This window comes from Columba livia, chromosome 9, assembly GCF_036013475.1.
Source record: "Columba livia isolate bColLiv1 breed racing homer chromosome 9, bColLiv1.pat.W.v2, whole genome shotgun sequence".
NCBI classification, from domain to species: Eukaryota; Metazoa; Chordata; class Aves; order Columbiformes; family Columbidae; genus Columba; species Columba livia.
The window spans coordinates 8,356,844-8,370,477 of NC_088610.1; the positions used below are offsets into that span (position 1 = coordinate 8,356,844).

Below are 13,634 nucleotides of genomic sequence, written 5' to 3' on the forward strand. Positions count from 1 at the left end.
CACTTTAGCTCTTCTCTCCCCGTGCGGCACAAGGAGGGGAAGCGGCGTGCCGTGGGGCATCCAGCACGGGGAGAAGAAATGGCTCAGCATGCTCATGCAAGCACCCTGGGGACATGCAGAGTGCCTCTCTGCCAGATAATTGTGTTGGCTGAAGTGCAGGGTGAGGGGTCTGGAGGAGGGAGTGTGTCCCATGCTACTGCATGCAGCAACGGGCGTCTTCCACCAAGATCTTCCCCTTTGGTCCTGCCATCACCTCTGAAACCCATATTGAGGAGCCAAAGCCATAGCAGCGTGTGTGTGGGCTGGGAGGTGAGATCCAGAGGAGAGATGCTGCTCTGCCAGGCCTCCTCGCTCCAGTGCCGCTCTGAAGTCACCTGCAGAGGCCCAGGGACCACTCAGTCCCCAGTGCTGCCTGCTCTATCTGCCCTGGTTTGTGCCTGCGTGGCTGGGCTTCAGGTTCGGTGTGGCTGTGATGGTGGGTTTTGTGGTGCGTAGGAGGGTGGGGGTTCCCCTCTGAGTACTCTATAAAAAGAGCTGCAGCAGCACGGTCCTATCTATAGCACAGCGAGGGAGCTGCCTGGGAGAGGCTGGGCAGGGATTAGCCCCAAATCTGAGGCTGCAGTGGTGGCTGAGGGATTCCCAGCCCCAGGCTGTGAGATCTCCCTGCCAGCACATGAGTCCCGGCTATACTGGGATTTCCTGACTGTCTCCACCCTCCCCAAGGGGGCTTATTGTCACGCTTGTCACCCAAAGGCTGGGGTCTCCCCAAATCCTCCCTCTTTCCTGCCCTTTGGGGCTGGGATTTCACTGCAGCACATGGAGGCTGATGAGAACTGCCCTGGTGAGACCCCAGGGCATCTGGGTTTGTGGTGGATGCTCAGCATCTGCCTGCGCTTGGTTTTCTTGCAGTAGTCTCAGAGGAGCTGAGTCCTTTCCCAGTTAAGCTGGTTGTGACACTTGTGGCCCACAGTATTTGTACCAGAGTTCAGCTGGCTGATGGGGACTTGTGTTTTGCCTTGTGCTTTCTTTGCAGGGGGGATACAAGGGGTGGCTGCGTGTCCCAGGCAGCCAAACCCCATCCTTGTGGATGCCACAGCATTATGCTGGGGTGTCACCAGCACCCAGGTTTGGCTGGACATCACCACTCTGTGGGTGCAGAGCAGCCCACAGCGGTGGGCTCTGCTCTTGGCCGGGCCCAGTGCCATCGGTGAGAGCATCCCCCAGCTCTCCCCGGGGCAGCAGTACTAGGGAGTGTGTCTCTTTAATGAGGCTGGGCTTGGAGCAGCTCTGCTGCTGGCACAGGAGTGAGGGATGGAGCGAGGGCGGTGAAGGAGCCAGTGCCAGAGAGGGAGCCTGCAGCAGGGAGAGGCAGGGAAGGACCGCTCACCCCCCTGGGCACCACAGCCCCCAGCCAGAGGGGCAGGAAAACCCACCCCCAGGGCAGGGGGCTCTGCACAGGGCAGGGACCAGTGGGTGCTGAGCCGAGCCTGCAGCCCCTGTGTCATCCTCCTCCTCCAGGTAAGGGCCAGGGTTGTGGGAGGGCTGGGGCCACGGTGGCCTGGGACCCTGTGGGTATCGTGCAAATTCTGGGTGCCCCAGAGTTGCACATGTGCTGCCGGGACAGCCCTGGATGGCAGGAGGGATGAGAGATGGGAGATGAGGCAGCAGGGCCACGAAAGTGCTGAAATCACCATCCGGCGTGGATCTGACAGGGCTGGCTTGGATAACTGCTGAAAACGTGCTCCGGGGTGTCAGCAACCGGTCCATTGCCCACACCACAAACGTCCCATGTCCAGGGGAGCAGAAGGACCCTTTTGCAGGGCTGCCCTTCTGGGGTGTGCCCACATCAAGGGAAATCTGTGGGGCTGGGACATCTTTTTGGGGGTTACCTGTGTTAAGGTGCATGAAGGGCAAGTAACTCCTGTTTCCTGGCATGGGGCTGGGGTTTTCCAGGGGTTTTAGCAGCTCTGGGGAGGAGAGAGCAGCAGCACAGATCATGGATGCGGTGCGTGTGTTGGGTCGCATGTGCATGTGTGCACGCGTGTGTGCGTGTGTGTGTGTGTGTGCAGCAGGCTCTGCTCTCTGTTTTGTCTCTCTAGCAGATGAAGCAGCAGTGCCAGCCAGGGCACAGCACCGCAGGCAGGATGCTTGGGCTGGGGACAGCCTTTTGCCCTGTCCCCTTTGCCTGAAGCTGCCAGGGAAATCCCTTTCCCCTCCTCTCCTCCTTTTCGGGCTCTCTGCAAAGTGGCATGTCCCCAGCAGCAGTGCCGTCACCTCCTGCCTCTATGGCATCCTCCCTGCTCCGGGAGTTGGGATGGATCCTGCTCCACTTCCCCTGTGCCCCATCCCAACCAAGTGATGTGGAGATGTCCTATGAGGGAGGTGGGGGGGGTAAGGTGGGCGAGAAGGAGGGGCATCCATGCCTCCTGGCTCCAGGTGCTACTGTAGAGGCTTGGGCTCCTATCCTTCCATCTTTTTACCAGCCTGTGCATCTGTCATCAGTGGAAATTTCCACTGGGTTTGCTGGTGTCAGGGTTGGCCTCATCCTTCCCCAGCACCACGGTGCACCCCAGTGAGGGTGGCTCTAGCTGCAGCAGGTGAAACTCTGACAACTTTGCAGGCAGCTAAGGAGGGTGGGCTGGGCTCAGGCGCCCGGCTTGCTGCAGCAGCCTTGCTAGAAAACTCAACCTGCCCACGGGTGAGAAGAGAAACATTAAGTTATTCTGACCTAGAGAAGAGTTAGCTCCTCCTTGCCTTCACTGAGAGCTCTTTGCTGCTGGGCACGGAAGCCACCCCCAGCCCTGTTCCTGCTGCAGCCCCCTCTGTATTGGGGATGCTGTTGGTTAAACCAGCTCCTGTGGGCAGCAGGTGGGAAGCGAGGAAGAGGAAGGGGCTGCAAAGGCACTGGTGACCATGCTGGGGATGGGGAGGAGGGTGGATCTGTTGGTGATGCCATGCTGGCACCTGGGGACAATTTGCTGTCCCAGGGTAAGAAGATGAAGAGGATGGGGAGAGGACGTTTGATCTGGTTTTATTCATTACCATGGGGCTTAGAGCCACCAGCACGAAGCGTGGCAGGGCCAGATGGACCCTATTTACTCTGCGAGGGTAAATGTAAAAAGAAGTGATAAAAAGCAGCCGGGACGGCTTCTCCGGTAAGTCCCTGGTAAACAAGCTGGCAGTGCCCCAGCCAACAGGCAGCACAGCAAATAGCAGGAGCGTTGCTGAGCATTAAGCTGGGTGCCTTGGGAACAAATGGAAGTGCTTTGGGATGAAATCCATCTTTAATGGCTCGATGTGGCTGGTCTGGGGGTGTCCCTGTCTCCAGAGGGGTTAGGTGCTGTGGTCAGGGCAGGACCTGGCTGAGGATGTTCCCAGTGGTGGGATGGCCAGTGTGGGGAAAAGCCAGGCTGTGTGTTGCCCCTGTGCCACCCTGTGTGTTGGCAGACCAATGTGGGGGGCTCACCAGCATCTTGCATGTGGAGTGGAGGGTGGTCAGGACCTGGCGGCATAACCCTGCATTGCCAATTGAGCACGTAAACAGCTCCCCTCCAGCATAATGGACTTATTTTCCTGGGATGCGGCCACATTGCTAATGCACTTCTGCGCTTCTTGGGGGCTCCCTGTCTCTCACCAGCTGCAGGCTCAGTCCTGGCGCTGCCTCCGAGGCTGTAGCCTCCTCCGCTTTCAGGGGTGCTCTGGGAGAGACACCCTGTGACTTCACGCTGAGGGCACCCCAAGCCTCATGTTACTGCTGCTCGTACGAGCCGTTCCTGGGACAAAGGCCGCTGGAGTCAGGGGACCAGATGGCCGGCTTGTACCTGGCCTTGTCCTTGCCTGGATGCGTTGCACGCTGGAGCACCAGGACACAGTGTGACGTGGGGACCTCGCTGCCTTTGGCTAGTGGGTGCCTGGGTTCGGTGTGGAATTCAGCTAGGAGCTACAGACCTGTGTCTGGAGTGGGACCCATGCATACTGTTCATGGAAAGGCAAGACTGAGGCTGACCCAAATATTTTAGGAGAATATTTGATGGCATGAGACAGGGTGACAATAGAGAGATGCTTTGGCCCCAGGCAATTACTTAGGATGCTGCTCCCCGGTGGCTTTCCCAAGGGAAACAGAGGTGTGGAGTGGGCTGGTGCCCTGGCTGGAAAGCATCCCCGGCCATCTCTTTTTCTGCAGAAGGCTGGGATGCCGCACACATCCATCTCTGGGCAGAGAATCACTCACCCCAAGGCAAAGAGCATCCTCCCAAGTGGGGCTCCCCCCCTGCAGCGCCTTCCCCTCTGTGCTGCTCTTCAGTGCAGTGCTGACCTTGTTGTTAATTATTAAACATCCAGCAAACACTGCTCGCTGTTTTGTCCTAGTTACACCGTGGGCTTCTCACCCTTCCTTTTTTTTTTTTTTTTTTTTTAATTTATTTTAAACAAATTACCCTGGTAACCTCTGTGGGTGGATGGAGATGGGTGCAGCAGATGCTCCTCTCCCAGCCAGTGCAAGAGATGGTCTGGGGAGTCTCTGGAGAGGCTCTGGAGCCACCAAGCTGCTTTGAGGTGGCTGAGAGATGGGCTGCATGTGGCTGGCTGTTATCTGACTTGTCTAGGAGCCTCTGTCTGCCAGGGTTTGGGGCTTGTATGTAATTGCTGCTGTATACCAGCAGTCATTTCACTGCCAGATTGATTTACCTGTGGGGTGGAAGAGCTTTCTGTGCGCTTTTGTAGCTTCAGACCCAGTTTGCAGGTGGGCTGGGGTCTGAGCAGAGACCTGGGTCCAGGTCCATGTGTTTTGTAGATGCTGCAGAGCAGCATCTCCGGGTGTGGGGAGCACATGGGACCCGCTGCCCCCTTGCAGGCTGGGCAGATGGAAGCAGTTTGCGTGCACAAGCTGCCTCTCAGCAGACCCCATCCCTGAGCACCCAGCACCTGCCTCCTTTCTGCCCACAGCCACTCACCGAGGCACCATGCCGGGCCTGTATTCCCTCTCCTCCTGGGAGGCTTTGCCCCTGAAGAGCTCCAGGGTGAAGGCTTGTGCCAATGGGTACTCCCTAAGCATCACTGCTCACCTTGCGTACACCAACCCCCACGAGGAGCCTGTGGAAGGTAAGGGGGGGCTACTGGGACTGGCAGGGACCTGGGCTGCCTGCATGGCCCCCTAAAAACACCTGTGTTGGAGAGCGTCCCATCTCCAGCCCACCTGTGTCCTGGCCCCCAAGCATTGCTCAGTTTAGTGGATGAAGGTGGAGGCCAGTGGTGGTGGGGCAACCACCGACACCCATCATCGAGTGAGGCCAGGCAAGAACATTCTCAGTGCTGAGGAACAGGAGGATTTCTTCCTCCAGGTGAACCAGCCTGTGGGTCCTTACTGTGTGTTGCCCCTCACCCGTGGATTTAAATTGCCCTGCCCTTAGCAGTGCTGCCATGGCCAGCCGGTGCCGCGGCGATGCCCGTCCTGGGATCTGCCTCTGGGCTCTCTCCCACCCACAGGCATCTTCATCTACCCGCTGGAGGAGTCGGAGGTGGTGGCCGGCTTTGAGGCGGTGGCAGGCAGCCGACGGGTGACATTCCAGGTCCAGAACCGGCACCGGGCACGGGATTGCTGCCTCCAGTGTGGCCCCAGCCCCAGCCGGCCGCGCCGCTGTGCCAGCGGTGAGTGCTGTGGCACTGGTGATGCTGCTGGGTCCTCCTGGCCAGGAGGCTCTGAGCGAGCAGTGATGAGGTGTGTGGGGATGCGAGGGGCTGAGAGATCCTGCCAGGCCACCCTGGTGCCGTGGGGGTTCTCTGGGAAGACCTCAGCTTCCCCAGGGCTTTACCTATCCCTTTGCAAGGCCTTCATTACACCTGCATTCTATTGCCCCCTTTGAGAATAATTAGTGCAAAACAGGGACAGGAGTTGGACTCTGTGATCCTTGTCCGTCCCTTCCAACTCAGGACATTCTGTGATTCTAATTAACTCCCCCTTCCCAACCCTGCACACCCCGCTGACCCTCCCACCATCCCTTCCCTGCCCAGGCCACCTTGTCCTGGACGAAGACACAGAGCGCTCCACCTTCATCATCATCACGGGCACGCTGTGCCCATTGGAGACCCTGGACGTCACCCTGAGCACGGCGCAGGAGCTGCCCACGCTGCCGGATGGGGCCCTGCGCCTCCACCTGCCCCCCGTCCTCGTGCCCCGCATCCCCGCTGTCCCCGAGAGTGAGCCGGCAAGCTTGTGTGACGACAGGTTGGCCCTATGGTGATTTTCATGGCTTCCTCACTCTCCGCCATCCTGGGGGGGAATGCCGATGCTGGGTGAGCAGGGAGTGGGGTAGGAGCCATCACTGCCTCTCCCCTCACAGCCCCACCAGCTGCTTCAGGGGGCCGGGTGCCCGGAGCCCGCCAACCCCCACGGTGCCTGCAGAGAGCATCGATGTCTTTCGGGGACGACCTTGCAACCCCTTTCCTTATGAGTTTGCCTTCGAGCTGCTGGTGAAGGGCCCGTGCTTGCTGGCAGGTAGGGGGGCAGCTCAGCTGTTGTCAGTTCATTGGGCAAAACCTCCTGAAACATGGGTGACATTCCCCAGGATGGTGTCCCCCTGGTCCCTCTGTGCTTCTAGGGGGACACAAGCCCCCTTCCTGGGCAGCCTCTTGCACTCCCTACCTGAAAAAAAGCCCCTTCCCCATCCGCAGGGCTGAGACGCACCCCCCCAAAGTCTCCACACGTGCCTTTGGGTAGTGCTGGATCAGCAGTCCTGGGGAGATGTGATGGATGGGGGGAGGACAGGTGAGGAGGGGGTGCGGGGCGGTGGGGACACACTCCTGGCTGCCAGCCCAGTTAATCCCATTAGAGCTGGCAGGGAGCAGCCACCAACACTGCGCCAGGCTGGCACAGTCACGGAGCCTGGGGGCTGGGGGATGTGAGGGACTGCCCCAGAGCCTCGTGTCCCCACAGGGCTGGAGAGTCCAACCCATGCCCTGCGAGCAGATGCCGACCCCTGGGCCAGCTCTGCTGCCACCACCCGCGTCACCCTGGCTGAGCCCCACTGCTATGACAGGGACCTGGAGATCATCCTCTACCCCTGTGGTGAGTGGGGATGGTGCCCTGAGCAGGTTTGGAGGGGATGGGGCATCACCCCAAAAGCATCTGGAGCATCGACACAGACCCCTGTGGCATGGGGCAGCTCCGAACCCCCTTGTGCCCCCCAGAGCCTCACCACCCCCACCTGGTGATGGAGGATGGCACCATGACGTACCCCGAGTATGAGGCCCACGTCCGGAGCCGCCGGGATTACGCACGGATTGCCAGGAAGGATCGCAGCGGCGAGAGACAGGTGACAGGGCATGGCCACTGCTGGCCCGGCGGGGAGGAGGAGGAGGAGGAAAGGGGACATGGAGGGAAAGGGGGTGGGGAAGACCTTGGCACAGACCAGGGCGGGTGTGAGAAAGCCCCTGGCCTGCCTGGTTCGCAGGTGGCTTTCGTGCAGAAGCGTTTCCACAAAGACATCTTCCCCAACCCTGTGCTGATGTTGAACTTCTGCCCGGTGGTGGAGGGTGTCCCTGGGGACCTGCAGAACGTCACCCGCGAGGTCCTCTTCCTCATCGACTGCAGCAGCACCATGAGCGGCCCTGACCTCAACAAGGTCAAGGTGAGGCACAACCACAGGGTACCATGGGGCTGGGGGTGCTGCCTGGGTGCCTGGTCCTTAGCAGCTCTCTCTGGTCCCCGCTGTCACCCCAGGAGGCTTTGCTGGTGGCCCTGAAGAGCCTCCCATCGGGGACGCTGCTCAACGTCGCCGGCTTTGGCACTGATGTCAAGCCGCTCTTCCCATCCAGTCGCCTCTGCAGCAATGTGAGTGCCGCCAGGCACAGTGCACCCCCACCCCTCTCTGTGCCCCCTCCTGCCGCACCTCAACATGGGCGGGGGGCTGGTGACCCTGGGAACCACTGCGAGGCCACTCTCTGTGTGAGCAGGAGACGCTGCGCCGAGCCTGTGAGCACCTCGGGGGGCTGCAGGTGGACACGGGTGGCACCAACCTGTTGGTGGCCCTGGGCTGGGCGCTGGCGCAGCCCCTGCACCACAGCTATCCCCGCCAGCTCTTCCTCTTCACTGACGCGGCAGCGGGCAACACGGGCAGGATCCTCCGGCTGCTGCGCAGGCAGGCCAGCACTGTCAGGTATGGCACCGGGGCCATGAGAGGGTCACGATGCTCTCCATGTGCCCTGGACCGTTCCCACCACTTTTTCCTTCTGCAGCCCCAAATCTCATCTGCACCAACCCCAAGGGTGTTCTTCACCCATCACATCCCTCAACCCCGCTGGCTTGGCTTCCCCTGGGGTGCCCCAAGCCAGCAGCCAGCCAGGGTGGCACCTTCGGCCACCAAACACCCCTGCCCAGGCCCTGGCACCAGCGTGGCTGTGGCTTTTCATTGCCCAGCTCTCCTGCAGGTGCTTCAGCTTCGGCATGGGCCCACGGGTGTGCCGGCAGCTGCTGAAGGCCATGGCCAAGGTCAGCAGGGGCCGTGCCGAGTTCCTGAGCCCAGCTGAGAGGCTGCAGCCCAAGGTAATGCCCAGGTGTGGATGGGGGAGTGTGGGGGGCACAGGGGCTACCACAGTGTCTGATGCCAGCTCCTCTTCCTGCCCCAGCTGATCAAGTCCCTGAAGAAGGCGATTGAGCCAGCCATCAGCGACATCACCATCGACTGGTACCTCCCTGATAGCATGGAGGCCCTGCTCTCGCCCACTGAGCTCCCAGCCCTCTACCCTGGCGACTGCCTCGTCAGCTACTGCGTCCTCTACAGCATTGCCCGCTTCCGCGACAGGCGCCCGCCGGTACGACTGGCATCGCCCCCGGCATGGGGAGGACGCATGTTCCTGGTGCTGCCAACGTCTCCCTGTGCCAGGGGTGTGACGGCAGTGCCCTCTCTCCCCCAGGGCCGGGAAGGGGCTCGCCGAGGCTCCCGCAGCTCAGCCTTGCCCTCCCGGGAGGAGATGCCCAGTCCCGGGGAGAGCCATCCACCACCCCGGAGCACCCTGGGATCCAGGGATGCCTCCCTGGAGCTCTCCACGGGGGGCACAGAGGCATCAGAACGGAGTGAGTGGGGCTGTGGTGGGGGTGGGGGGCAGGTGTGGAGCCACAGGCTGATGAGATGTGCACTTGCTGGGCAGGTGTGGATCCTGTTTCGGGGGGAGACATCTGGAAGCGGATTTACCAGCCTTCGTACATCCAGGAGCAGTATGTCCTGACGCACTGCTCCGTCAGCACCAACCGCAGCCAGGGGCTGCTCTCCCGCAGCTCCACCAGCAGCGAGTCCACGGGCTCTCACGACGTGGCCCCTGAGGGCGGCTCCTCAGCCCCTGGCACGGATGCCACCTCCCAGCAGGGCCAAAAGAGCCTGTCCCTCTGTGAGTCCTCCACCAAATCTGCCCCGCTGCCCTCTGCCTCGGCTGGCACCAAGGTAAGGATGCTAACGGGGTGCAAGGGCTCACAAATGGGGGAGTTGCTTCTGGTTTAGCACGGGGTGTTGCTGTTGTGCCTGGACACAGCCCAGCCAATGGGCTGGAAACTGGAGTGCTGTAGTCTGGGTTTTAAGAAAGGGTCGGCTGTGCATGCTGCGAGGAGGCTCCTCAGGTGGTTTTGCCCTACTGGGATGGCACAGCTGGGGACAAAGTAGCTGGTCCTCCAGCTCCCTGGGACTGCAAGTCAGCTGGGTGGTTAACAAACTCCCTAGCCAACTCAAATGCTGCAGAAGTCAAGTGAAAATCGATGGGTTGGCATCAGGTAACAAACCTACCCAGCTGGAGAGGGTGGGGTGGGCTGGCTGAGCTCCTGCTTGGCTCCTTCAACCCGCAGCCAGTGCAGCTGGGCACTTCATTAGCAATGGGACATGTCCCCTCTGCTTCATAGCTGGGTTTAAAACCCAGCCAGGAGGCTGGGATGGGGAGAGGCAGCTCCCTTGGTGACAATGGCCCCGAGGCCAGGCGAGGCCAGCTGTCACCCAGCCCCAGGACACACTCCGTCCCAGTGGCATGGCTTAGGTAACCCGCTCCCGCTGCACAACAGCACAGCTGGTGACCTTTGCTGTCGAAATGTCAAGCGTAAGTGATTTCCCTGCAGCGTAAACGATCCCTCCCAGGCTCCCTGCTGCTGGGGCAAGAGGTGGCACGGGCGCTGCCATAGCTTTTAGGTGAAGCTTCTCAATGTGGGGACACCACTTTGTGCTGGGGAACTCATCCCACCATAGCATCATCCAGCCTGAGCAACCCTGCACGCACAGAGACCCCCGCCAGGTCCTCCTGCCTCAGCATCAGCCTGAGTCAGCCCTGAGGGAAGTTTGCAAACTCCTGTCTGGGTGCCGTCAGTCCTTCCCACACATACGAGGAGCCTGGCAGAGCATCGTCAGTCACCTCAGGAGGCTGTGGGTGCCAGCCTGCGGTGCGGTGGGGCTGGGTGCCAGCCAGTGGCTCCGGCCGACTGCCACCAGGGCCGCAGGTGCCCCATCACGGTTCAGCACAGCCTGGGCTCAGTGCCGGTGCATTTGCTGGGCTCACCACCAGCCTTTCCCCGCCACAGGTGCCAGTGGCCCTGAGCACGGAGGAGCTGGCACGGCAGAAGAAGACGCTGGCACGCGCCGCCCTGGCCGGCCGCAGCTTTTCGTCGCCGCATGGGGAGCTGGATGCCCGCCGGCTATGCCGGGCTCTGGAGAAGGTGTCGCAGAAGAGGAACCAGTCCCTGGAGGGGCAGCTGGACCAGCTGGGATCCCAGGCACGGCGGCTGCAGCCCAGCACGGTGGAGTCAAGTATGTGCTGGCTCCTGGTGGGCGAGGGTTATGGGGACGGAACCGGGTGCCCCTGCCTCGCTGAGCCAATGTCTTGCCATTGTCCAGATAACCTTCTCTCGCCCACCCACCTGGACTGGGACATGCTGGTGGAGCCCTCCTACCTCTTCAGTGCCTCGCCGGTGCCCGAGCCAGGGGAGCCCAGCCCAGGCAATGCCAGCCTGCCCCTGCGCTGCCAGGTGGTGATCCACGCACTGCAAGCTGGCAAACCCGTGTCCTGGGAGGTGACAGCATCACTGGAGCCGCTGCTGCAGCCCCGGGAGGGGCCAGATGGGGGGGACCCCCTGCGACAGGGGGGCAAGAGCTGGGACAAGCCGCTGCACCGCTTGGCCGCACGCTCTGTCATTCAAGACAACGAGAACGCAGCACAGCGGGAAGCTGAGCTGCAGCAGGGTGGGTGCTGGTGAGTGTCCCCCCCAACCCGGCATGGCCCTGGCATCCCCCCACCTCTAACTGCCTCTTTCTGGGCAGGTTTTGCCCGCAGGTTTCGCTTGAAAGCCGTGCAAACCAGCAAAGCCTGCAACGTGCCTTCCCTCTACACCCGCCTGGTGTCCGTGGACGGTGCCACGCAGGCAGCCCTGCCCGCAGCCCCCGAGCTGTGGGGCACAGGTACGGCTCTGGGGGCTTGGTGTGCTGGGGAGGGGACAGTGAAGGGACTGAGGTGGCACTGTCCTTTGCAGCTGGCTCGGCCAGCCGGCCACGAGCCACCCCGTCAGGGAGCTGGCCCCGCAGGAGTTCCTCAGCAGGTCTGGGACAGCAGCACGACAGGGAGGAGCAGGATGAGGCTCCTATCGCTGCAGGTACTGATCCAGACCCTTGCATCGCCTTGTGCTCCCTGGGGACCTGCCTGAGCACTGGGGCCCTGGGCACCCTCAGCTCCTGGCTCTGGAATGCTGTGGGTGGCCAGGAAGAGGCATCAGTCCCTGCCCCACACTGGGTGGGGGGGACGTGGGGAGTCAGAGTAGCAGCACCTGGCAGCAGCTCTGTGCCATGAGGGTCCTGGGAGCCCAGGGCCCCTCAGGGCTCTGCTGTTTTGCAGATCGAGTTGAGACCCCTGGATCTCCAGCCAGCATCTCCTCCCCCACCTATGGCTGGGAAAAGCCAAACTGCTCCAATGGTGTGTTCGGGTGGATGAGGGAAGGATGGGGGGGAACAGGGGCTGCCCACAGCACCCTGTTGCTGGCAGCTGAGACCTGGAGCATCTGCTGTGCCCTCACAGATGCTGGGGGGCAGGACACAGCTCTGGGTGCATCATGGCCCCCACCATGCTCAGCTCTCCCCCACTTTGCAGGGCCCCCAACCAGCCCCTCCACCACCTCCATGGGCTCCCAGAAATCCACAGAGAGCATTGCTGGCTCCAGGTGAGGCTGCGGGGTGGGGAGAGATGAATGGCCGCCAAAAAATTGGCATGTTGCAGGGAAGGACAGTGCCACTTTTCGGATGCTGCAGGTCCAATGTCCCTGCCTGCTCCTGCAGTGTCAAAGGAGATGTTTGGTGCTCCAGTCCCTTCCCTGCAGCAGGCTGGGGTTCTTTGGGAACTGCCCCCCACTTAATTCACCTATTTGCCTCCCAGGTTCAGCCTGGGCAGGCGCAGGGGGCCCAGCCTGGTGCTGCGCCCACAGTGCCTCAGCCCGGAGAGTGAGTGCTCCAGCAACCACGCCAGCCACGACTACCTCCCGCTGGTAAGGACCCTGTCCATGTCCCCATTCCGCGTCGGGGTGCCTGAGCAGGCACCATCCCTGCTGGGATGCAGCTGAACTGCCCAGGCAACACCCAGCAGCAGAGGATGCAAAGCCAGGGGGTGCCTACTCAGCCCTACTGCATCCTTGAATTGTCCTGGGGACCTTTGCTGGCTCTTGAGAGGCGGGCACCGGACAGTCGCTGTGCCCCAAGGACACTCCTGCAGCCCCCGCCGCTGAGTGCTGGGCTGCACTGGGCCTGTGCCCCTGCCTGCATCCCCCGTCACCTGCCCCCCATTGCAGGTACAGCTGCAGCAAGCCCGGGGGCCGTTCCAGCTCACCGAGAGCTTCTCCGAAGTGGTGCAGATACCCCTGGACCGCCTGCGCCGTGCCTCCCCCTATGCCTCCCACCGCGCCAGCCTCAGCCCCACATCCCCGGGGGCTAGGAGCAGCCCCGAGGCAGCGCCCGGCGGTGAGGAGGGCGAGGACCCCCCCGCAGGCCCCCAGCCCGGCTCGCCCCCGTCCCGCAGCACCTGCTCCGAGGTGCCGAGCGCGGCAGTGTGGGCGCAGGCGGACAGCGGGCACGGCTCCGAGTCCGACACCGGCCCCCACTCAGCCGCCCCCTCCGAAACGGGGCTGAGCTGGCAGGATGCAGGGCCAGAGGACCTGGAAAGTGCCAGCTGGGCCACGGCGGTGGCCTTGGCGTGGCTGGAGCATCGCTGTGCCGGCTTCTTTGAGGAGTGGGAGCTGGTGGCGGCCAAGGCGGACGCGTGGCTGCAGGCGCAGCGGCTGCCCGAGGGGCTGGACGTGGGATGTCTCAAAGGGGCGGCCAGGCACTTGTTCCTGCTGCTGCGGCACTGGGACGAGAACATCAAGCTGAACATGCTGTGCTACAACCCCAACAACGTCTGACGGCCAATAAAGACGCCTGGCTCCACCCTGCGTCTCTGTTACAGGCAGCGAGCCAGCGGCTGGTTCAGGCCACACTGGGGGTACCAGAGCCCTGGGGGTGGGTTCACCCCATCCCAGTCATCTCTTTTTGGGGGGAGCAGACAGAGAACTAGGAAAAGCCGTGCTGGAGGGATCGCTATGCTGCATCAAGGTGATTCAAACCTTGAGACAAAGGGGTTTTGCAGATCCT

General features: G+C 61.9%; 1 protein-coding gene across 3 annotated transcripts; it reads left to right on the forward strand.

Moving 5' to 3' along the window:
- Positions 1-1,217: 1,217 nt before the first annotated feature.
- On the forward strand, positions 1,218-13,613 carry VWA5B2 (von Willebrand factor A domain containing 5B2). 3 transcript variants are annotated; one of them, XM_065073699.1, is made up of 22 exons: positions 1,223-1,518; positions 4,945-5,100; positions 5,485-5,646; positions 6,010-6,235; positions 6,339-6,493; positions 6,932-7,063; positions 7,186-7,310; positions 7,449-7,625; positions 7,718-7,828; positions 7,951-8,153; positions 8,425-8,539; positions 8,623-8,808; positions 8,911-9,070; positions 9,145-9,434; positions 10,550-10,775; positions 10,863-11,207; positions 11,286-11,423; positions 11,495-11,614; positions 11,854-11,931; positions 12,106-12,175; positions 12,388-12,496; positions 12,797-13,613. In XM_065073699.1, exons 2-22 carry the CDS (start codon positions 4,962-4,964, stop codon positions 13,403-13,405), a joined length of 3,876 nt encoding a protein of 1,291 aa, XP_064929771.1. In that variant the 5' UTR covers positions 1,223-1,518; positions 4,945-4,961; the 3' UTR covers positions 13,406-13,613. The 3 variants fall into 3 exon arrangements, with proteins under 3 accessions (XP_064929773.1, XP_064929771.1, XP_064929772.1); XM_065073700.1 differs by having other exon boundaries at positions 1,224-1,518; positions 6,010-6,223; XM_065073701.1 differs by lacking the exon at positions 5,485-5,646 and having other exon boundaries at positions 1,218-1,518.
- Positions 13,614-13,634: the final 21 nt, after the last annotated feature.